The sequence below is a fragment of the Dipodomys merriami genome, unplaced genomic scaffold (genome assembly GCF_024711535.1).
Source record: "Dipodomys merriami isolate MVZ:Mamm:240054 unplaced genomic scaffold, mDipMer1.0.p SCAF_737, whole genome shotgun sequence".
Classification (NCBI taxonomy): domain Eukaryota; kingdom Metazoa; phylum Chordata; class Mammalia; order Rodentia; family Heteromyidae; genus Dipodomys; species Dipodomys merriami.
This window is the reverse complement of record NW_027206332.1, coordinates 71031-94225: the sequence shown is the minus strand read 5'-3', so window position 1 is coordinate 94225 and position 23195 is coordinate 71031. Positions and strand designations below refer to the sequence as shown.

Below are 23195 nucleotides of genomic sequence, written 5' to 3'. Positions count from 1 at the left end.
GTGACTGCAAGAGGCTCCACCAGTCTGAGCCTGCAGCATGTTTGAAATGCAGATCTTCTGGGAAGGGGCAGGGGCGTCTGCTGGCACGTGGTGGAGCAGCACTCAGCCTCTGCTCCTTCTCCTCAGCCACTGCCTCCCCCTCAGTGGCCTCGTCCCCTGTGGCTGCCGCCTCTGCCTCAGCAGCTGCTGACTCTGCCTAGCTCCCTGAACCGGGACCTCAGACTCAGGGGCACCATGGCTGCTGCAGGGGCTACGCACGCCATGGCCTGCCATGCAGGCTCCACATGCTCTATGCAACCGGCCAGGACCCAGGCTATGATCAGAGCAGCGGCCAGCCACTGAAGTCGTTTCCACTGGTGCTTGTGCTCATGCTCATTCTTCTCCCAGCTCTCTTTCTGCCCCATACTCCTCTCCTGGGCCACCTCGCCTCTGCTGTGCACATGCCCCAGCCCCCTTGGGCCCCTGGCCATTGCTGCCACCAAAGTGTGCTCCTGGGCCCCACCCCCTCCTCCCCTGGGCCCAGCCCCAAAGCCCTGGCCAAAATTGCAGCCCTGACTGGGCCCTGAGGCTCCCAGACCATGGTAATTGCAGCCTTACCTCAGCTCATCACTACCCCTCACCCCCAGTACCGGTCCGGGGAATTGAATCTCCCCTCAGCCCCACCGCTGGAGGAGACTCTCCTCCATCCCCCTCCACTCCACACACCAAGCAGGTGCATAGTGAAATTTGTGTGTGTATGTGTGTTTGTGCGTGTGTGTGTGTGAGTGTTGGGGATAACTACCTCTCAAGGACTCAGAAATTAGCACCCTTTGGGATGACTCAACACACAGCACACTTCCAAAAACAGCACAAAGCACCCTGTGTAAAGGACTCAGCACACAGCTCCCTTTGAGGACTCAGCATGTAGTATGCTGGGTAGAGTACTCGGCACACAGCACCCTTTGAAGGGCTGAGTATAAAGCACCCTGTGTAAAACATCCAGTGCACAGCACCCTTCAAAAAACTCAGCACGTAGAACAATTTTGAAGGACTCAGCACATACCATACTGTGGAAGCACTCAGCGAACAGCTCCATTTGAAGGACAGTACACAGCCCCCTGTGTAAAGGACTCAGCACACAGCACTCAAAAAACTCACCTCATCCCTCTCTTCGCCAGTGGTCAGCACATAGCAGGACCCTTTGCGATGCAGTAGCTCACCACACCTATTGAAGGACTCAGCATACAGTACGTTGTGTAATGGACTCAGCACACAGCATCCTTTGAAAAAACCAGGACGGCCCACACTTCTCAGGGACTCAGCACATAGCACCCTTTGGAATGACTCAGCAAACAGCACCTTTTTGAGGACTCAGCACAAAACCCCCATGTGGGAAGGACCCAGCAAATAGCGCCCTGTGAAGGACTCAGCACATAGCTGTATGTCACAAATTCAGCTGTCATTAGAATTAGGGTGCTTTCTTCAGTATCACCATTCTTCAGAAACACTGCACAAATCCGACTAGTTCACATTTAGACAAGCTGTGTTTTATGGGGGAAGTCAGCTGGGGGTCTAGAACTCAAAGCTTGGGGGCCCTGTCCCTGAGCTCTTTGGTTCAATGCTAGAGCTCTACCACTTGGAGGCACAGCTCCAATTTTGTTTTTGGGGTTTGTTCTTTTACAGGTCTTATGGTGATAAGTAAGGACATGTTGGGGTACCTGTGGGCAAAGGCTCTTAGCTCAGCCTGGAGCTGACCTCTCCCTTTTTTGTGCCCCTGGTAAGCCGGGCCTCCTGGAGCTCTCTTGGTCTGGGGTGGAACAGACCTGCTCGGGCATCAGCAATCAGGGTGAGCAAAAGTCAGCTTGGCCCTGGTCACTTCCCCAAATTGAACTCTAGAGGTTGATGGCACAGGGCCGCATGTTTCACATCTGGTCCGCAGGGTGCAGGAGTAGCCCACCATAGGGATAGTACTTGAGAGTTGTGTTTACTCTTGCTTCCTTGGGGCCCCCATCATGATTCAAAGCCACCCTGGACAGGAAAGTCCTTGAGACTCTTACCTACAATTAACCATCCAAAAGCAAGAGGGGCTGTGGCTCAAGTGGCAGAGCACTAGCCTTGAGCAAGAAAACTCAGGGATAGAGCCTAGGCCTGAGTTCACACACACACACACACACACACACACACACACACACACACACACACACACACACACACACACACACACACACCACGTGCATGCAAAATCAGAGATTTCTACACTACAATCTTTTCCCCACTAAGCCTGGTGGCTGCTGGCCTAGGTATTTGATGCATACACCACCACCTACTTCCTATTTATCTGAGGAATTGTCATATGGGTTTGGGAGGGGGGAGAATCATCCTAGCTGAGAATGTGGCTCAGTGGTAGAGTGGTCACCTAGCATGCCTGAAGCCCTGGGTTCTATTCCACACAGAAAAAGCTGGAAAGGGAGGTGGGGTTCAACTGGTAGAGTGCCAGTCTTGATCAAAAAGAGCTCAGGACAATGTCCAGGCCCTGAGTTCAAGCCCCAGGACTAGAAGAACAAATCTTTGTTGGAGGCTTTTTATTTTGCTTTGAAAACAATTTATTCTTTGTGATAAGCATAACATGGGCCTCTTTCCTGGCCACCAATGGGCCATTAGATAACCCTTGAATTTTGGCCACCTCCCTGCAGCCTTTGCCCTACCCGACCCCCAGTTTAACCTTCCTGTCACCCGGCTGATGGAGGCTTGAGAGAAAGCCACCTGGCCACCTACTTCTGGTGGCTGCCAAGGCTTTTGAGAGTCAGTATGTCACATAGAGAGTCATCATCCACATCAGTCTACAGAAGAAAGTGAGGGAGCACTCCTCCCCTGAGCCTGGGAGCTGTGGGCGGAACTGGATGTGCGACATCTGGGGCAGGACGTGCTCCTTGGGGGAGTCCACTATGGGGTCGGGAACCCTGACCTCTCCTCTGGCAGTTTCCATGCTGTCTTCAAGTTGCAATTCTGCAAAACCTTTCTGCTCCTCCCTGATTTCACCCACCACGGGCCCTGAGGCGTCTGAAGCAGTGCTGGTGGTGGGGAGCTCAGCCTGTGCTGGTATCTGGAGACTGCTGTCTGTGCCTTCCCTTGCGAGGAGTGACAGCAGTTCCCGCAGCACTCTCCTCTTCTCTATCTTCTCCTAGGACAGCCAGTGCATGCACTTGGCTTTCTCCCAACACAGCTCATTCAAGGTCAACATCTACTCTTTACACACCATGAGGGACTCCTCGATGGTTTGGATGTGTGCCGACAGCTGGCTGCATCAATGGTGGAGCTCACCTGCTGGACTCTGGAAGTCTACCTCATCAGTCAGGTCGTGGACGAAGCAGATTTTCTTTTCACATGCCCATGTCCCTCTTCCCATCCCCATGCATGCTGTGGTGGCAGCTCATGGGGCAGAGGGCCTGTGGCTCCAGCTCAGTCTGTCACTGATCTGCCTGGTGGCCCGGGTGCCTGCAGTAGGCCCATGCTCCTGTGGCAGGATTTTTCCCCTGTGGATCTCAGAGAGCCTAGTCCATCTACCAGGCAGCATGGAATGTGGGCATGGCCACCATTCTTGTATCCCTTTGGTCAGAAAGGAACATGAAATAATGGTGTGGCCGGAATCCTGTGATGCAGGCAGAATGGGCAGAGTGAAGATGACAGTGGCTCCCCCAGCCCCTTTCCCAGGGAACTCTGTCCAATTCAGCTGGGGACAAGAGGGTGACATGCTTTAGCTGGATGGCTGTACAGATTGTTGTGTATGTCTGTTTATTGCCAGTCCCAGAGCTTGAACTCAGGCTAGCCCTCTACCACTGGAGCCATTTGGCTCTACTTCTGGCTTTGTTGGCACTGAAGTTAGACAGGGGTTTCAAGGACATTCCTGCTTAGGGTGACTTTGACCATAGCCTTGCAAGTTTCAAGGAGGACCTGCGCTGCTGCTGCTGCTGCTGGCCACCCTGCTCTGCGGCCTGGGCCCAGGAGGCCGGGGTGAGGCCTTGGTGGTTTCTAGTTCCCCCACTCTCTTTGGTGGTTTCTAGTTCTCCCCCCTTGGTGATTTCTAGTTCTTCCCTTGATGGTTTCTAGTTCTCTCCTCTTTGGTGGTTTCTAGTTCCCCCCCCCCAGTTTGGTTGTTTCTAGTTCTCTCTCCCTGTTTGGTGGTTTCTAGTTCTCCCCCCCCTTGGTGGTTTCTACTTCTCTCCCCCTTGGTGGTTTCTAGTTCTCTCCCCCTTCTTTGGTGGTTTCTAGTTCCCCCCTCCTTGGTGGTTTCACTCCCCCTTGGTGGTTTCTAGTTCCCCCACCTTGGTGGTTTCTACTTCACCCCCAGTTTGGTGGTTTCTAGTTCCCCCTCTTTGGTGGTTTCTAGTTCTCCCCCCTTTTGGTGGTTTCTAGTTCTCCCCTGTTTGGTGGTTTCTAGTTCTCTCCCCAGTTTGGTGGTTTGTAGTTCTCCCCTCTTTGGTGGTTTCTAGTGTCCCCCCCTCCTCTCCTGGTGGTTTCGGGTTCCCCCCCCCTCGGGGCCCGGGGCTGGGCTGGGGTTGTGGGGTGGGGAGGTGGCGGTGGATTTTCAGGTTGTGCCGGGTTGTTGGAGGCCAAGACCTGGTCCTGTTGGCCTGTCTGTCTCTGTGTCTGTGTGTCTGTCTGTCTCCTCTCGGTCTGTCTGTCTGTCTGTCTGTCTGTCCGTCTGTCCATCTGTCAGTCAGTCTGTCTGACTGTGTCCCTGTCTGTCTGTCTGTCTCTGGGTCTGCCTGTCTGTCCATCTCCTCTCAGTTGGTCTGTCTGTCCATCTGTCTGTCAGTCAGTCTGTCTGTCTGCCTGCCTCTCGGTCTGTCTGTCCGTCTCCTCTCTGTCCATCTGTCTTCCTTTCTGTCTGTCTGTCTGTCTGCGTCTCAGTCTGTCTGTCTGTGTCTCTGTCCATCTGCTTCTGTCGGTCTGTCCATCTCCTCTCGGTCTGTCTGTCTGTCTGTCTCCTCGCAGTCTGTCTGTCTGTCTCTTGGTCTGCCTATTCACCTGTCCGTCCATCTGTCCATCCTGTCTTGGTCATCTGTCCATCCCTTGTCTGTCTGTCTCTGTCTGTCTGCAGGTCCGTCTGTGTCTGGGCCTGTCTGTCCGTGTGTCTGTCCATGTGTGTGTGTCCATGTGTCTGTCTGTCCGTCTCCTCTCTGTCTGTCTCATTGTCTGTCTGTCTGTCCATCTGCCTCTGGCTCTGTCTGTCTGTCTCTCCATGTGTCATCCTCTCGGTCTGTCTGTCTGTCCGTCTCTGTGTCTGTCTGCCTCTCAGTCTCTGTCTGGGTCTGTCTGTCTGTCTGTCTGTCTCCTCTCTGTCCATCTGTCTTCCTCTCTGTCTGTCTGCCTCTTAGTCTGTCTGTCCACCTGGCTCTCCATCCCTTGTCTGTCTGTCTGTCCGTGTGTCATCCTCTTGGTCTGTCTGTTCGTCTCTGTGTCTGTCTCCCCATCCATCCGTCCGTCCCCAGCACCCGTCCTCTTCCCCCCTCAGGCCAGGCCGACTTTGACCTCGCCGATGCCCTGGATGACCCCGGTGAGTCCTGACCTCTCACCTTCCCCCCCCATGGCTTCACCCTAGCCGCTAGGCCTCATGTGTGGCCGTGATCCAGCTGTGGGCCTGAATCCCATGTGACCATTTGCCACCCCCTGAGGCCTTGGGGTCAGGGGTTGAGGGGGGTCAGGGGAGGTCAGGGGTCACCACCCTCTCTCTCTTCGCCTGCAGATCCCACCCCGAAGCCCAACTCGGATGAGTGGGGTCCTCCCCCCCACACACCAGGCCCACCCAGGGTGGGGAAACTGAAGTACGGCCCACTCCTGGCACACAGGGCTGTACCTGCAGCTGCCCGACCCACCCAGGCCGCGACCCCGGGGTCAGGATGGAGGTGAGCGGGGTCAGGAGGGGTCAGGGAGAGTCAGGGGTCAGGGGAGAGAGGGGGTAAGGGGAGGGGGGGAGGCCGGCCTCCATCCTCCCTCGCTCTCTCCCCGCAGACGTCTACCTCCCGCCCCAATGCCGGCCTCCACCCCAGCCCCAACCCCCACCAGGCACAGGAGGTGAGGACATGGAAGGGGGAGGCCCGGATGTGGAGGTTGGGGATGGAGAGGCCCGGATGGAGAGGCCCGGATGTAGGGAACCCAGTGTGGAGGCCCGGATTTATGGACCCGGATGTAGGGACCAGACATGGGAACCTGGATGTAGGGACCCGGATGTGGAAACCTGGATGTAGAGACCCAGATGTAGGGACCCCAGTGTGGAGACCTGGATGTGGAGACCCGGATGAGGAGACCCCAGTGTGGAGACCCGGATGTAGAGACCCGGATGTAGGGACCCAGACATGGGATCACAGATGTAGGGACCTGGATGTGGGTACCCCGATGTAAGGACCCGGATGTGGAGGCCGAGCTTCCAGGGCTGCGTCTCTCCTCCCCCTCCACCCCAGGTGCTGGTGACGAACACGTGATCCACGGAGACCCTCCAGGGTAAGTCCCGCCCCCTCGGCCACCCCACTTCCGGTCCCCTCGTGATCTGGGCCCAGGCGTGTATTGGGACTTCCAGTCGGCATGAGAACTTCCGCTTCTGACAGTATATGAACTTCTGGTCCAGAGTATCGGAACTTCCGGTCCTGATTGGGAACTTCCGGTCCCTAGTATATAACAACTTCTGGTCCCTACTGGGTATTTCCGGTCCCTAGTGTATAGGAACTTCTGGTCCTGGTGATGGGACTTCCGGTCCCTAGTGTATAGGAACTTCCGGTCCTGATTGGAAGGGCATTTCCGGTCCCTAGTGTATAGGAACTTCCGGTCTTGACTGGGCACTTCCGGTCCCTAGTATATAGTAACTTCCAGTCCCTAGTGTATATGAACTTCTGGTCCTGACTATGGGGACTTTCGGTCCCTAGTGTTTAAGAACTTCCGGTCTTCACTGTGGAGACTTCCGGTCCCTAGTATATAACAACTTCTGGTCTTGACTATGGGGACTTCTGGTCCAAGTGTACAGGAACTTTTGGTCCTGATTGGAAGGGCACTTCCGGTCCCTAGTGTATAGGAACTTCCGGTCCTGATTGGAAGGGCACTTCCGGTCCCTAGTGTAGAGGAACTTCGGGTATCTAGTGTATAAGAACTTCTGGTATTGACTATGGGGACTTCCGGTCCCTAGTGTATAGGAACTTCCGGTTTTGACTGTGGAGATTTCCAGTCCCTAGTATATAGGAACTTCTGGTCCTGACTGGGGACTTCCCGTCCCTAGTGTACAGAAACTTCCGGTCCTGACAGGAAGGGCACTTCCGGTCCTGATTGGAAGGGCATTTCCGGTCCCTAGTGTGTAGGAACTTCTGGTCTTGACTGTGGAGACTTCCTGTCCCTAGTACACAAGAACTTCCGGTCTTGACACACTAGGGCACTTCCTGTCCCTGTTCATGGACACTTCCTGTCACGGCTGTGATAGCACTTCCGGTCAGGCACTCTTGTCCCGCCCCCTTCGCCTTGGCTCGCTTCCTGTTTCCGGACACTTCCCAACCAGAAGCTGCAGGGAGACGCCCCACCCCCCTTCCTGGGTGTGTTCTCCCCCCATTTCCAGTTCTGGTTCTGCCCCCTCCAGGCAGCGCGCTGGCCCAGGTAGTGTCCCCCATCGTGTCCGTGGTGGTCGTGGCCCTGGTGGGTGCCACCATCACCTACTTTTAGTCTGGAGGTCGCAGATGCTGCTTCCGGGGCGTGGGCAGGGATGCAGGTGGGAACCGCCCCCTCTCAGGGTTCCCGGATGAGGAGAGGCGCAGGGCGGGGCCTCACATGATCCCCCCGCGGGTGGCTGCAGCCTGCACCTCCCCTCCCCCCCAGGCCCCGCCCCAGTGTGAGGCTGGATTCGAACCCGGGGCCTCCAGCAGCAGGCGGAAGCGGAAGCATAAGAAGGAGCCTGGCCGGGAGGGACGAATAAAATCAACGTAAAGTGCACATGCGCGCTGTCAGGCCTGTCTGCCCTGCCCATCTTTCCATGGCGCATGCGCAGGCTCCGCCTCTTTGGAACCACTCCCTGCACATGCGCGGTGCGCGAGCCCAGGCAGCGTTTCCCTTCCCCTCTGGCCCCTGCTCAGTGTGGAGACAGGCGCAGGGTGGGACAGGATGGTGATGGACAGCTAGAGTGTCCAGTCAGTCACTTGTGGGCGGGGCTTCGGCTTGACAGGACCTAAGACGGAGTAGGAGGCAGGACCTGGAGGTAAATGACAGCTTGTGTGGCCACCCAATTGCAAGGGGCGTGGCCTGAAGTCGACAGGACACTTGATAATACAAAGGGGCGTGGCCTGAAGGTGACAGACAGGACACATGATTATACAAGGGGGCGTGGTCTGAAGATGACAGACAGGACAAATGTCCACACAACAGCCAGGGGGCAGGACCTGGAGGAGACAGACAGCCCCTGTGGCCTTTCAACAGCCAGGAGGCGGGACCTGGAAGTGAGAAAAGCCCCTGTGCCCATACATTCACTAGTGGGCGGGACCTCTGGGTGATGGGCACCCACAGCGTCCATAGAGCTAGCCACGAAGAGGCATGGCTTCACACATATCAACTCTCCAGCTATTGGCTTGGCAGGGGGCGGGGCTCAGGGATGATGGACAGCACACCCTGCCTTTCAATATCACCCAAGGAAGAGGCGGGACTGGACCCCCAGCTTCCCTGGGCGGGGCCAAAGTATGGAGAAACAGGCGTGTCAGCCAATCAGAGCAGGGGTCGTGGCTGGAGGAGTCCCCGGGGAAGCCAATGGGTCCCTCCCTCCAGAGAAGACCCGGATGTCGTGCAGGTGCAATGCATCCTAGGCCTAGGGAGACACAGACCTCCGACCTCGACTTATCCTACCGCAATAAGGAGCTATAGGCCCATCTGGGTCAATCCCTGGAGAGGTCATTGGGGTCCCCTGGGACAGGCACAGAAGGGGAAGAGGTCGCAGGCCTGGTCATCCACCCATCCATCAACCCAACCACCCCCCCCTCCCTTAGAGTGGTCCAACATCAGGGTACCCCACATCTCCAATCCTGCTGGGCCAATCTGAATCCAAGTTCAGGTAGTTAGGGTCGGGACTGTAGTGTGAGGTCCAATCAGCAGCGAGTTGGATTTGGGAGGACCAATGACAAGTGAATTAGGAAAGTGAGGACGGGGCTTTCATGGAATAGGCCAATCAGTTGTGAATCTAGGTGGTGGGACGTCCTGGAGGAGGGCGAGACCAAGCCTGTATCCTAGCAACCCACTGGAAATGGTCTGAAATGGAAGGCGGGACTAGTCCAATACCCTAGCAACCACCGGAAATGGCCTGAAATGGAAGGCGGGACTAGTCCAATACCCTAGCAACCACCAGAAATGACCTGAAATGGAAGGTGGGACCAGCCCTGTATTCTAGCAACGACCGGAAATGGTCTGAAATGGAAGGCGGGACCAGTCCTATACCCTAGCAATGACCAGAAGTGGCCTGAAATGGAAAGTGGGCCTAGTCCTATACCTTAGCAATGACCAGAAATGACCTGAAATGGAAGGTGGGACTAGTCTTATACCCTAGCAATGACCGGAAGTGGCCTGAAATGGAAGGCGGGACCAGTCCTATACCCTATGAACGACCTGAAGTGGCCTGAAATGGAAGGTGGGAGTAGTCCTATACCCTAGCAATGACCGGAAATGACCTGAAATGGAAGGTGGGACTAGTCCTATACCCTAGCAACGACCAGAAGTGGCCTGAAATGGAAGGTGGGACCAGTCCTATACACTAGCAACGACCAGAAATGGCCTCAAATGGAAGGCGGGACCAGCTCTGTATCCTAGCATCAACCAGAAATGACCTGAAATGGAAGGCAGGACCAGTGCCCGGCCTCTGACCCCCGTGACCCCTAACCCTGCCGTGTGGTGTGGTGCTCACGAGGTTTTATTGTGTGAGAAGTTAGAGGATATAGGCCCGGATGTGACAGGGCCCCGGATGGGAGGCTGGGGAAAGGCCCCGGATGGGAGGCCCAAGGTGGAGGTCCAGGAGGAGAGGCTCAGGATGTGAGAGTCCCCGGATGTGGGAATCCCTGGGTCTGAGAATCCCCAGATGTGAGAGTCTCTGAATGTGAAAATCCCCAGATGTGGGAATCCCCGGATGTAAGACTTCCCCAGATGTGAGAATCCCCGCATGTGAGATTCTCTGGATGTAAAAGTTCCTGGATGTGACAATCCCCGGATGTAGGAATCTCTAGATGTGGGAATCCCCGGATGTAAGAATCTCTGGCTGTGGGAATACCCAGACGTGAGAATCCCTGGATGCGAGAATCCCCAGATGTGAGAATCCCCGGATGTGAGAATCCCCGGATGTGAGAGTCTCTGGATGTAAGATTTCCCCGGATGTGGGAATTCCCTGGTCTGAGAATCCCCGGATGTAGGAATGCCTGGATATGAGAATCCCCAGATGTGGGAATCTCTGGATGTGAGAATCTCTGGATGTGAGAATTTCCAGATGTGAGAATCCCCGGATGTGAGAATCTCTGGATGTGAGAGTCTGTATGTAGGAATCCCCGGATGTGAGAGTCTCTGGATGTGAGAATCCCCGGATGTAAAAGTCTCCGGGTGTGAGAATCTCTGGTTGTGAGAATCCCCGGGTGTAAAAAGTCCCCGGATGTGGGATTCCCCGGATGTGTGAATTCATCCCCGGGAATCCCCAGATGTGTCACCAGAAGTGAGAATCCCCGGATGTGAGAATCCCTGGATGTAGGAATCCCCGGATGTGAGAGTCTGTATGTGGGAATCCCCAGATGTGGGAATCTCTGTATTTGAGTATACCCGGATGTGAGTCCCCGGATGTGAGAGGCGCAGGCCAGGATCTGCCGTAGCCCCGGGCAGTTGGGGGTTGGGGGTCGGGTCGGGGTCAGAGGTCGGGGATCAGGCGGTCGCAGGCGCAGAGCAGTCCGGGCGCGCAGCAGGGCTGCAGGTGCGGGCTCCAGGTGTTGTGTGCAGGGGCGAGGGGCGGGGCCGCGCGGGGGCGGCGCGTGCGCAGCATCCGGGCCACCGCGGCCTCCACGCGCCTGCGTGTTGCCATCGGGCCCCGCAGCGGGCGGGTCTCCCCTGGGTCCGCAGTCAGGTCAAAGAGCAGTGGCCGCCGGTGGCGGGTCATGCGCCGCCCGGAGCAGGCGCAGGCAGGGAAACCGAGGCAGGCGCCTGAGCCCGGCGGGTCGAAGCGCGGAGTGGCGAAGTGCAGCTTCCACACCGTGCGGCCTGCGGTGGGTGGGGGGGAAAGGAGTAACATCCTGGGCCTCACATCCGGGGATTCCCATCCGGGAATTCACATCCAGGACATCACATCGGGGGATTCACATCAGGGCATTCACACACAAGACCTTACATTCGGGGATTCCCATCCAGGACCTCACATCTGGGTATTCACATCCGGGGATTCCCATCTAGGACCTCACATCCAGGGAATCACATCCAGGACCTCACATCCGGGGATTCACATGCGGGACCTCACATCTGGGACCTCACATCCAGGGATTCCCATCTGGGACCTCACATCCAGGGCCTCACATCTGGGGATTCCCATCTGAGGCCTCACATCCGGGGCCTCACATCCAGGGATTCTCATCCAGTACCTCACATCTAGAGCCTCACATCCAGGAATTCCCATCAGGGACTTCACATCCGGGACCTTACATCAGGGGATTCCCATCTCATGCCTTCCATCCAGGTCCTCACATCCCGGGATTCCCACATCCGGGGATTCCCACATCCACCCCAGGCCTTGCATCCGGGTCTCTGCGTGCATGCATGCAGCTCCCTCTCCCACCCCGGGGCCCGGCGGAGGTCGAGGCACTCACTTGGGCGGTCGAACCAGCGCACGGCATGCAGCCGGGCCTCGCAGTAGTGCAGCAGGAAGTCGTGGCCTGTGGCCTGCGCCGTCCCCAGCAGCGCGGGCATCAGGTCCCGGCCGTCCACCTCCCTGCAGGACCCGGATGTGTAGGCTTCTGAGCACTCAGAGACCCAGATGTCCAGGCCAGAGCCCCCAGAGACCCAGATGTGCAGGCCAGAGATCCCAGAGACCTGGATGTCAAGGCTTGAGCATTTAGAGACCCAGATCTGCAGGCTTCTGAGCCCTCAGAGACCTGGATGTTCAGGCTTCTGAGGCCTTCAAGACCCGGATGTCCAGGCTCCTGAACACTCAGAGACCCAGATGTGCAGGCTTCAGAGTGCTCAGAGGCCCGGATGTGCAGGACAGAGATCCCAAAGACCCGGATGTCCAGGTTTCTGAGCCCCCAGAGACCCGGATGTGCAGGTCTAAGACCCAGGCCTCTGGTCTTATAGACCTGGATGTGCAGGCCTGAGGCCTCAGAGACCCGGATATCCAAGCTTCTGAGTGCTCAGAGACCCGGATGTCCATGCTTCTGAGCCCCCAGAGACCCGGATGTGCAGGCCTGAGATCCCAGAGACCTGGATGTGCAGGCTTCTGAGCCCTCAGAGACCCAGATGTGCAGTCCTGAGCCCTCAGAGACCCGGATGTCCAGGCCTGAGACCTGGACCTAGGTACTCAGAGACCTGGATGTGCAGCCCTGATGCCTTAGAGACGCGGATATGAAGGCCTGAGTCCTCAGAGACCCAGATGTCCAGGCTTCTGAGTGCTCAGAGGCCCGGATTTGCAGGCCTGAGCCCTTAGTTACCCAGATGTAAAGGCTTCTGAGCCCCCAGAGACCCGGATGTCAAGGCCTGAGCCCCGGGTTCTGGGTCTCAGAGACCCGGATGTGCAGGCTCCTGAGCCCCCAGACACCCGGATGTGCAGGTCTGAGCCCTCAGAGACCCAGATGTGCAGGCTTCTGAGCCCCCAGAGACCCGAATGAGCAGGCCTCAGCCTCCCCCCTTGGGATCCCCGAGGCCCCGGATGACCCCCCTTCCCCCCCACCCCGTGGGGACCCAGGCCAGCGAACTCCTACCTGTCCGCCGGAACCCAGCCCCCGGCCAGGCGCACCACAGTGGGGAACAGGTCCATGAGGCTGGTGGGCTCAGGCACCAGGCGCCCTGCGGGCAGCATCCCGGGCCAGCGCACCAGCCCAGGGACCCGGATGCCGCCCTCCCAGCCGCCCATGCCTTTGCCACCTGCAAGGGGAGGGGCGAAGGGCAAAGGTCAAGGGGCGGGGGCGGGCCGCGTGGGAGGCCCCGCCCGCCCTGCCTCAGTTTCCCCCTCGCCTCGGTGCACGCCGTTGGAACCCCCGAGGCGGGCGCCCCCAGCCCGGGCCTCCAGCGAGGCACCGTGGTCCGACGTGAAGTAGACAAGGGTGCGGCGCCCTAGCCCTGTGCCGTCCAGCGCCGCCAGCAGTTGCCCTGCGGGGGGGGGGAATGGGTCCGTGCCTCAGTTTACCCCCAGCGTCCACTGTGCCTCGTTTTACCCCCAACATGCACCGTGCCTCAGTTTACCCAACAGGCACCATGCCTCAGTTTACCCCCAACACTCACTGGGCCTCAGTTTACTCCCAACATGCACCGTGCCTCAGTTTACCCCCAATATGCACTGTGCCTCAGTTTACCCAAATGCACTTTGCCTCAGTTTACCCAAGTGCACCGTGCCTAAGTTTACCCAAATGCACCGTGCTTCAGTTTACCCCGACCCGCTGACCCCGTCCCCGTGCCTCAGTTTACCCCCATCCCGGTGCCTCAGTTTACTCAACCCACTCACCTCGTCCCCGTGCCTCAGTTTACCCAACATGCACCATGCCTCAGTTTACCCCAAAACCCAGTGACTCAGTTTACCCAACATGCACCGTGCCTCAGCTTACCCCTATACGCAGGCCTCAGTTTACCCACATCCACAGTACCTCAGTTTACCCAAATGCACCGTGCATGAGTTCACCCTGAACATGCACCATGCTTCAGTTTACCCAACATGCACCGTGCCTCAGTTTACCCCCAACATGCCCAGTGACTCAGTTTACCCAAGTGCACCGTGCCTCAGTTTACCCCAACCCATTGACCCCACTCCCATGCCTCAGTTTCCCCCATCCCGCTCACCCCATCTCCGTGCCTCAGTTTCCCCCAACCCACTCACCCCACCCCCGTGCCTCAGTTTCCCCATCCTGCTCACCCCACCCCCGTGCCTCAGTTTCCCTCATCCCAAGCACCGTGCCTCAGTTCCCTCCCTCCCCACACTCACCCACCATCCAGTCGAGCTCCTCCACGTTGTCGCCGTAGGCGCCGTGCGCGCTGCGGCCCCGGAAGGCGGGTGAGGTGACCAGCGGGACGTGGACGTGGAGGAAGGAGACGAGGAGGAGGAAGGGGCGGGCCTGGTGCCTGCGGACCCACGTCAGAACCCGCCCCCATCATCAATAACCTCACCGATAACCGACCTGATCAGGTATTGCCAATAATCGATCAGATGATTGATAATCGATCCTGATCTGATCAGATAATACCAATAATCGATGGTGATGTGATCAATAATACCAATAATCAATAGTGATCTGATCGAAAATACCAATAATCGATCGTGATCTGATCAGTTATTACCAATAATCCAACAGATCTGATCAGTTATTACCAATAATCAAACATCATCTGATCGATATGACCAATAATAGAACATGAGCTGATCAGATATTACTAATAATCGAACAGGATCTGATCAATAATACCAATATTCGATCGTGGTGTGATCGATAATACCAATAATCGAACATCATCTGATCGATAATACCAATAATCGAACATGAGCTGATCAGTTATTACCAATAATCGATCATGATCTGATCACTACTACCAAAAATCGATCGTGGTCTGATCTGAAGTCTACCAGATGTCTCTACAGATCTACTAGATGGAACATCCAGGGACCTGAGGTCTACCAGATGTATATAGAGATATACTAGATGTAACATTCAGGGACTTGAGGTCTACCAGATGTCTATAGAGATCCATTGATGGAACATCCGGGGATTTGAGGTTGACAGTTGACTATAGAGATCTACTGGATGTACATCTGGGCACCTGAGGTCTACCAGTTGACTATAGAGATGTAGTAGATGTACATCCGGAGATCTGAGGTCTACCAGATGTCTATAGAGATCTATTGATGGAACATCTGGGGATTTGAGATTGACCGGTTGACTATAGAGATCTACTGGATGTACATCCGGGGATCTGAGGTCTACCAGATGCCTATAGAGATCTCCTAGTGGAACATTCGGGGATTTGAGGTTGACAGTTGACTATAGAGATCTGCTGGATGTACATCTGGGGATCTAAGGTCTACCAGTTTACTATAGAGATCTAGTAGATGGCATCTGTCCCCCTCCCCGCCCCCAGGCTGACCTGTGGATGAAGGCCTCAGCCTCCCGCAAGAAGAGCCCCGCGCTGGCCTCGAACCTCAGAGGCTGCTGGACGACCTGGTGATCCCTCATCAGGAAGCAGTCGGCGTGGACGATGAAGACACCTAAGAGGCGGGAGGTGCAGGCCAGGAGCAAGGCCCCACATCCGGGGCCCAGCACCCAGGGCACCCAGCACAGGCCCAGCAGGCCCGTGAGCTTCCCAGCGGCCAGGCAGAGCAGGGAAAGCAGCAGCAGCTGCGCCCCCAGGTCCAGGGGCCCTTGCAGACGCGCTCGCTTCTCCGAGGGCTCCACTTGTAGGCAGTCCCCCATCAGGGTGAAGGGGACCCCAAAGAAGGAGTCGAACCCGTGGTTCAAGGGGTGGTGGCAGTGGTCAGTGGGGGACTCACAGTTGAGGCCCAGGTGCCATTTGCCTGGAGGGGAAGAGATGGATGGATGAGTGAATGGATGGGTGGATGGGTGGATGGATGGGTGGATGGATGGGTGGGTGGATGGATGGGTGGATGGATGGATGGATGGATGGATGGATGGATGGATGGATGGGTGGGTGGGTGTATGTATGTATGTATGGATGGATGGATGGGTGGATGGATGAATGGATGGGTGGATGGGTGGGTGGATGGATGGGTGGATGGATGGATGCACAGTGGATGGATGGATGGGTGGATGGGTGGATGGATGGATGGATGGATGGGTGGGTGGATGGATGGATGGATGAATGGATGGGTGGATGGATGGGTGGGTGGGTGTATGTATGTATGTATGTATGTATGGATGGGTGGATGGATGAATGGATGGGTGGATGGGTGGGTGGATGGATGGATGGATGGATGGATGGATGGATGGGTGGATGGATGGATGGGTGGATGGATGGGGGATGGGTGGATGGATGGATGGGTGGATCCGATTTGTCTCTTACCTATGAGGCCGGTGGCATATCCCTGCTCCTGCAGGATCTTGGCAAAGGTGATCTCGGAGGTGGGCAGCCCGCCAGACACGGCCGCCCACTGCAGCACGCGCGCCCCGTTGGTGGTCACCATGCCTTCCAAGAGAGAGAAGAAGGACCCTAGGTCAGTGATGATGGCATCCTGAGTCAGGAGGGGGCATCTAGCACCTTCAGGGGGAAGGCCTGCTGTGTCTGGGATAGCCTGGGACCTGCCCACCCGGGGTGGAAAGGACCCCAGCCCTGGGAGCCCCCGGGGGAAACCAATATGGCGTAACTTCCGGTTTCCTGGCAGTTCAGGGGAGAAGTCCCAGAGTCTCAGGGATTTGAACCTGAGATCCTCAGAGTAGTCCTCCCCTCCCTCTGGTGGACCTCAGTGCCCTAGATGTTGGGCCTCAGTTCCCTGGATGTTGGACCTCAGGTCCCCGGATGTTGGATGTTAGTATCCCGGATGTTGGCCCTCAGATCCCCGGATGATGGAGTTCAGTGCCCTGTATGGTGGATATCAGGACCCCAGATGTTGGACTTCAGTTACCCAGATGTTGTAGCTCAGTTCCCTGGATGTTGGATCTTACTACCCCGGATATTGGAGCTCAGGTTCAGGTATGTTGGCCCTCAGATCCTCAGATGTTGGAGCTCAGTTCCCCGGATGTTGGGGCTCAGGTTCCTGGATTTTGGATCTTAGTACCCCAGATGGTGGATGTCAGGTCCTCGGATGTTGGAGTTCAGTTCCCAGAATGTTAGGCTTCAGATCCCCGATGTTGGATCTTAGTACAATGGATGTTAGAGATAAGGTTCCCGGATGTTAGAGTTCAGTGCCCCAGATGTTGGTGCTCAGATCCCCAGATGTTGGATCTTAGTAATCCGGATGTTAGAGATGAAGCCCCTGGATGTTAGAGCTCAGTGCCCCGGATGTTGGTGCTCAGTTCCCCGGATGTTGGGCTTTAGATCCCCGGATGTTGGGTTTCAGATCCCCAGATGTTGGATATCAGGTCCACGGATGTTGGATCTTAGTACCCCGGATGTTGGCTCTCAGATCCCCGGATGTCCCGCCCCCCGTCTCCCCCCCACCTCCCCCTCCGTTCCCCGGATGTCCCCCCCATACCGACCCAGGCGCACAGGGTAGCGTCCCGTCAGGAAGGCCGCGCGGCTTGGGCTGCAGACGGACGCTGCTGCCAGGTGCTGGGTCAGCCGCACGCCATCCCGGGCCAGGCCATCCAGGTGCGGGGTGCTGTGGGGGGAGAGGGAAACTGAGTCACAGCCAAGAACATACGGGGACCTGGGTCTAACATCCGGGGATCTAATGCCCAACATCCCAGGAGCTAAACTCCAACATCCGGGGCCCTGAGATCCCACATTCGGGGATCTAAGATCCAACATCCGGGGACCTGAGATCCCACATCTGGGGTACTAAGATCCAACATCTGGGGACCTGAGGTCCAACATCTGGAGACCTGGCATCCAACATCTGGGAACCTGAGGGCCAACATCCGGGGATCTAAGATCCAACATCTGGGGCCCTGAGATCCCACATCCAGGGTATTAAGATCTATATCTGTGGACTGGGCTCCTACATCCGGGGATCTAAGGCCCAACATCCGGGGACCTGAGGGCCAACCTCCGGGTATCTGATCTCCAACATCCGGGGACCTGATCTTCAACATCCAGGGAACTGAGATCTAACATCCTGGGAATTGAACTCCAACATCTGGGGACCTAACATCCAACATCCAGGGACCTGAGGTCCACTAGATGTCTATACAGTTCTCCTGGTGGAACATCCGGGGAACTGAGCTCAAATATCCGGGGTACTAACATGTAACATCCGGGGACCTGATCTCCAACATCCGGGGACCTGATCTCTAACATCCGAGGACCTGACATCTAACATCCGGGGTACTAACATCTAACATCCAGGGACCTGATCTCCAACATCCGGAGCACTAACATCTAACATCCGGGAACCAGATTTCCCACATCCGGGGCATTAAGGTCTAACATCCGTGGACCTGTCCTCCAACATCCGGGGCACTAACATCCCACATCCGGGGATCTGATATCCAACATCCGGGGTACTAATATCTAACATCCGGGGACCTGATATCCAACATCCGGGACACTAAGATCTAACATCCAGGCACCTGGGCTCCTACATCCGGAGGAATAAGATCCAACATCCGGAGTCTGAGCTACAACATCTGGTGTCCTAATATCTAACATCCGGGGACCTGAGCTCCCACATTCGGGGCACTAACCTCCAACATCTGGGGACCTGAACTCCTACATCCGGAGCACTGAAGTCTAATATCTGGGGACATGATCTCCCACATCCGGGGTACTAAGATTTAACATCCCGGGACCTGATATCCAACATCCGGGGCACTAAGATCCAACATCTGGGGACCTAGTCTCCAACATCCGGGGTACTAACATCCAACATCCGGGGTACTAACATCCAACATCCGGGGAACCTGATTTCCCACATCGGGGGTATTAAGATTTAACATCCGGGGACCTGATATCCAACATCCGGGGACCTGGTCTCAAATCCGGGGTACTAACATGTAACATCCGGGGACCTGATATCCAACATCCGGGGCACTAAGATCCAACATCCGGGGATTTGATATCCAACATCCACAATACTAACATCCAACATCCGGGGAACTGAGTTACTAGATGTCTATACAGTTCTCCTGGTGGAACATCCAGGGATCTGAGCTCCCACATCTGGGTAACTAAGGCCCCACATCCGGGCCTCCCCCTCTGCTCACCGCAGGCTGCGGTTCCCGAAGCTGCCCAGGTCGCCCAGGCCCAGGTCGTCGGCCAAGAGCAGCAGGAAGTTGGGGCGCGAGGGGGCGATGCCTGCGCAGGGGCCAGGAGGGAGGAGGAGGAGGAGGAAGGCGAGGGGTGGGGCTGCACAGCCGCTGTGCGACCTGAGGAGGAGAGAGAGGAGGAGGAGGGGTGGATGGGTGGATGGATGGGAGGATGGATGGATGGATAGGTGTATGGGTGGATGGATGGATGGATGGATGGGTGAATGGATGGGTGGATGGATGGATGGATGGATGGGTGGATGGATGGATGGATGGATGGATGGATGGATGGATGGGTGAATGGATGGGTGGATGGATGGATGGTTGGATGGATGAGTGGATGGGTGGATGGATGGATGGGTGGATGGGTGGATGGGTGGATGGATGGGTGGGTGGGTGTATGGATGGATGGATGGGTGAATGGATGGGTGGGTGGATGGATGGATGGATGGGTGGGTGGATGGATGGATGGATGGATGGATGAATACGTGGATGGATGGATCGGTGGATGAATAGGGGGATGGATGGATGGGGATATGGATGGATTGATGGATGGGTGGGTGAATGGATGGATGGATGGATGGATGGATGGGTGGGTGGATGGATGTTTGGGTGGATGGATGGATGGAGGGTGGATGGGTGGTTGGATGGGTGGATGGATGGATGGGTGGATGGGAAGAGGGATGGAAGGACGCCCCCTCCCTCCAGGCCCTCTCCTGACCAACATGGCGTCCAGGATCGCGTCCTTCCCATGATGCTCCCCGTTTCCTGGAAGAGAAGGCCAGAAGCAGGAAGTGGGGAAGAGCTGAGGAACATCCGGCCACCCCAGGGCCAGGCTGCTGTTGTCCCCACCAGTACATCAGCCCCTCACCTCGTCTTTCCAGGCCTGTGGCGGGGCCCTGCAGCCCCCACCCCGAGGCATGGTGGGACATGCGGGGGGGCTCCAAAAAGCAATCGAAGCCCCCCCACCCCGGGTCCCCACACCTCTCCCCATGTTCCCCAGAGGACGAACTCACATCCACAGTTCTCTGCCATCAGTGCCTGGGCCTGCTGCTCTCCCTGCCAGCCAGGAAGCTCGCAGGACTCAAATGTCCACGTCACTCCAGCAGCCAGAACTCCACAACCCCCCTCCTAAATAAAAGTCCCCTTGTTCCTTGGAAAGCACCACATCTCCCCCTCCAAAATAAAAGTCCCCTTTGTTCCCTAGAAAGGAACAGGATTGGTGCTGAAGGGGAAGGAGGGGAAGGAAGGAAAAAGCCCGGAGTTGCTGGGCTGGGCGCCAAGAAATTGCCAGACCTGTCAGAGGCAGGAGGAAGGGGAGAAGGGTAACCTCGAGAACTACATGGAGGGCTGCAATAAGAGTCAGGACCGTCAGGGAGCGTGGCCTGTGCCCAGGGGGCGTGGTCTGCGCTCAGTAGGGTGTGGCCAGAGCTCAGGAGGGCGTGGCCTGGGCTGGGGAGGAAGTGAGGGACTCAGGAGGGCGTGGCCTGTGCTGGGAATGTAGTGAGGGTCCCAGAAGGGCGTGGCCTGTGCTAGGAGCGGAAATGAGGGCGTGGCCTGTGCTGGGCGGAATTGAGGGTCTCAGGAGGGCGTGGTCTGTGCTCAGGAGGGCGTGGTCTGTGCTGGGGAGGAAATGAAGGTCTCAGGAGGGCGTTGCCTGTGCTGGGATGGAAGTGAGGGACTCAGGAGGGCGTGGCCTCAGCTGGAGCTAAACTGAGGGTCTCAGGAGGGAGTGGTCTGCAATGAGGCGGAAGTGAGGGTCTCAGGAGGGTGTGGCCTGCAACAAGGAGGAAGTGAGGGACCTATGTGGGCGTGGCCTGCGCTGGGGCGGAAGTGAGGGTCTCAGGAGGGCGTGGCCTGTGTTGGGAAGGAAGTGAAGGTCTCAGGAGGGCGTGGCCTGTGCTGGGAATGTAGTGAGGGCCCCAGGAGGGTGTGGCCTGCGCTAGGAGCGGAATTGAGAGTGTGGCCTGTGCTGGGCGGAAATGAGGGTCTCAGGAGGTCCTGGCCTGTGCTGGGGCAGAAGTGAGGGTTTCAGGAGGGCGTGGCCTGCGCTGGGGTGGAAGTGAGGAAGAATTCCATCCAGAAGCAGCACGGCTGCTTTATTGCCTCCGAGTCTGGGAAAGGACCCCAACGGCCCAAAGCGCAGCTGGAGCCCGGGGCCAAGGTGTGGAGCGCCCGCTCCGCCCACATCCAGGTTCCACCTCTCACATCTGGGTCTCAACCCCTCACATCCGGGTCCAAACCCCTCACATCCAGGTCCAAACCCCTCACATCCGGGTCCTGGCGCCTGCCAGTGGACCTGGAGATAAGTGACATCCTGGTACTCGCCTCCACGTCTGGCTTCCCGGACCTGGAGATCCCTAACATCTGGGTACTCACCACACATCCAGGTTCACGGACCTGGAGGTCCCTAACATCTGGGTACTCACCCCACATCCAGGTTCATGGACCTGGAGGTCCCTAACATCCGAGTACCCAGCCCACATCCAGGTTGACGGACCTGGAGTCCCTAAGATCCGAGTACCCAGCCCACATCCGGGTTCACGGACCTGGAGGTCCCTAACATTTGGGTAGTTCTCATTCCACATGTCGGTCTTGGACCCTCAGTGTATGTGGAGGGACCTGACATCCGGGATCCCCACGTCACATCCGGGTCCTAGACCCTGTCAGTGGAAGGAGAGGAGCGTGACATCCGGGACTCCACATGCCACAGCCAGGCCTGTGCGTGTGATATCCGGGTCGCGCCCAGCACACATCCGGGTCCCTGCCACAGTCCACATCCGGGTTAATGGACGTGGACTTACATAACGTCCGGGTTCCCCATGCAACATCCGGGTCCTGGCCCCTCAGTGGACCTGGAGATAGGTGACATCCGGGTCCCCCAGTCCACATCCGGGTCCTGGCCCCTCAGTGGACCTAAGATAAGTGACATCCGGGTCCCTGACGCCACATCCAGGTGAGTGGACATGGAGGAGGGTGACATCCGGGTCCCCCAGTCCACATCCGGGTCCTAGCCCTTCAGTGGACCTGGAGATAAGTGACATCTGGGTTCCCCAGGCCACATCTGGGTCAGTGAACACGAATGAGGGTGACATCCGGGTCCCTCCCAGTCCACATCTGGGTACTGGCCCCTCAGTGGACATGAAGGAAGGTGACATCCGGGTCCCTCCTCGTCCACATCCGGGTCTTGACCCATCAGTGCATCTGGAGGAAAGTGACATCCGGTTCCTCCATGCCACATCCGGGTCAGTGGACATGGAAGAAAGTGACATCCGGGTCCCTTCTAGTCCACATCCGGGTCCTGGCCCCTCAGTCAGTGGACCCGGAGATAGGTGACATCCGGTCTTTCCCAGTCCACATCTGGGTCCCTCCCAGTCCACATCCGGGTCCTAGCCTCTCCATGGCCTCTGGTCGGACCGCAGCTTCTGTACAACACGCACAGGTTTGGAGCCCCACATCCGGGCATCTTCCGGCTGGGGTGCAGGAGTCTTGCTGGAGCTGGATATCAGGGTCTCACGCGATTTCCCGGCAACTGAACCCAGCGGCCTAGAGGCAGGAATGAAGCCCCACATCCGGGTCTTCTTGGTCTGTTGCCTGGCAACCAAACGCAGAGGCCTAGACGCTGCAGTGGAGCCCAAAGTCCTGGTATCTTTACTTGGTTGCCCGGCAACCAAACGCCGCGGCCTAGTGGCAGGAATGAAGGCTCACATCCGGGTCTCCTCAGTCCGTCGCCCTGCCATGGCACCCAGCGGCCTAGTGGCGGGAATGAAGCTGAACATCCTGGTCTCCGGCGCGCGGGGGGCGTGTCCGGGCGGCGCCCCGGGGCGGGCGCGGCAGACGTAGGCGCCGCGGTCGCGCTCGGAGGCGGCGCGCACCTCCAGGCTGCCGTCAGCGCCCAGCGTGAAGCGGCCTCGCCTCTGCGGCCCACGAAGCACCAGCCCGCCGGGCAGGTGCCAGGACACCGGAAGCATGGAGGTGGGGCAGCGCAGCCGGAAGCTGCCACTCAGCGCCACACGCAGCGCCGCTCCTGACGCCGCCCCAGGGGGCGGAGTCAGCACCTCAGAGGGTGGAGTCGGCGTGTCAGAGGGCGGACTCAGTGCCCAAGATGGCAGGGCAGGCGCGTGA

General features: G+C 57.4%; 2 protein-coding genes across 17 annotated transcripts; one reads left to right on the top strand and one right to left on the bottom strand.

Moving 5' to 3' along the window:
• The first annotated feature begins 3286 nt into the window (after positions 1-3286).
• LOC138818334 (glycoprotein Xg-like) lies at positions 3287-7680 on the top strand. The gene is made up of 6 exons (XM_070009311.1): positions 3287-3334; positions 3909-3990; positions 5495-5536; positions 5829-5885; positions 5992-6168; positions 7577-7680. The coding sequence occupies exons 1-6, from the start codon at positions 3287-3289 to the stop codon at positions 7678-7680; spliced, it is 510 nt and encodes a 169-aa protein (XP_069865412.1).
• Positions 7681-9896: 2216 nt separating this feature from the next.
• On the bottom strand, positions 9897-22751 carry LOC138818337 (arylsulfatase L-like). 16 transcript variants are annotated; one of them, XM_070009315.1, is made up of 11 exons: positions 21875-21982; positions 19792-19838; positions 19029-19190; positions 17364-17485; positions 16231-16353; positions 15298-15724; positions 14144-14280; positions 13183-13317; positions 12930-13092; positions 11823-11944; positions 9898-11223 (listed from the first exon to the last, which is right to left on the bottom strand). In XM_070009315.1, the coding sequence occupies exons 1-11, from the start codon at positions 21899-21901 to the stop codon at positions 10877-10879; spliced, it is 1812 nt and encodes a 603-aa protein (XP_069865416.1). In that variant the 5' UTR covers positions 21902-21982; the 3' UTR covers positions 9898-10876. The 16 variants fall into 16 exon arrangements, with proteins under 16 accessions (XP_069865419.1, XP_069865416.1, XP_069865417.1 ...); XM_070009316.1 differs by lacking the exon at positions 21875-21982 and adding an exon at positions 20087-20167; XM_070009318.1 differs by lacking the exon at positions 17364-17485 and having other exon boundaries at positions 9897-11223; positions 15298-15418; positions 21875-22751.
• Positions 22752-23195: the final 444 nt, after the last annotated feature.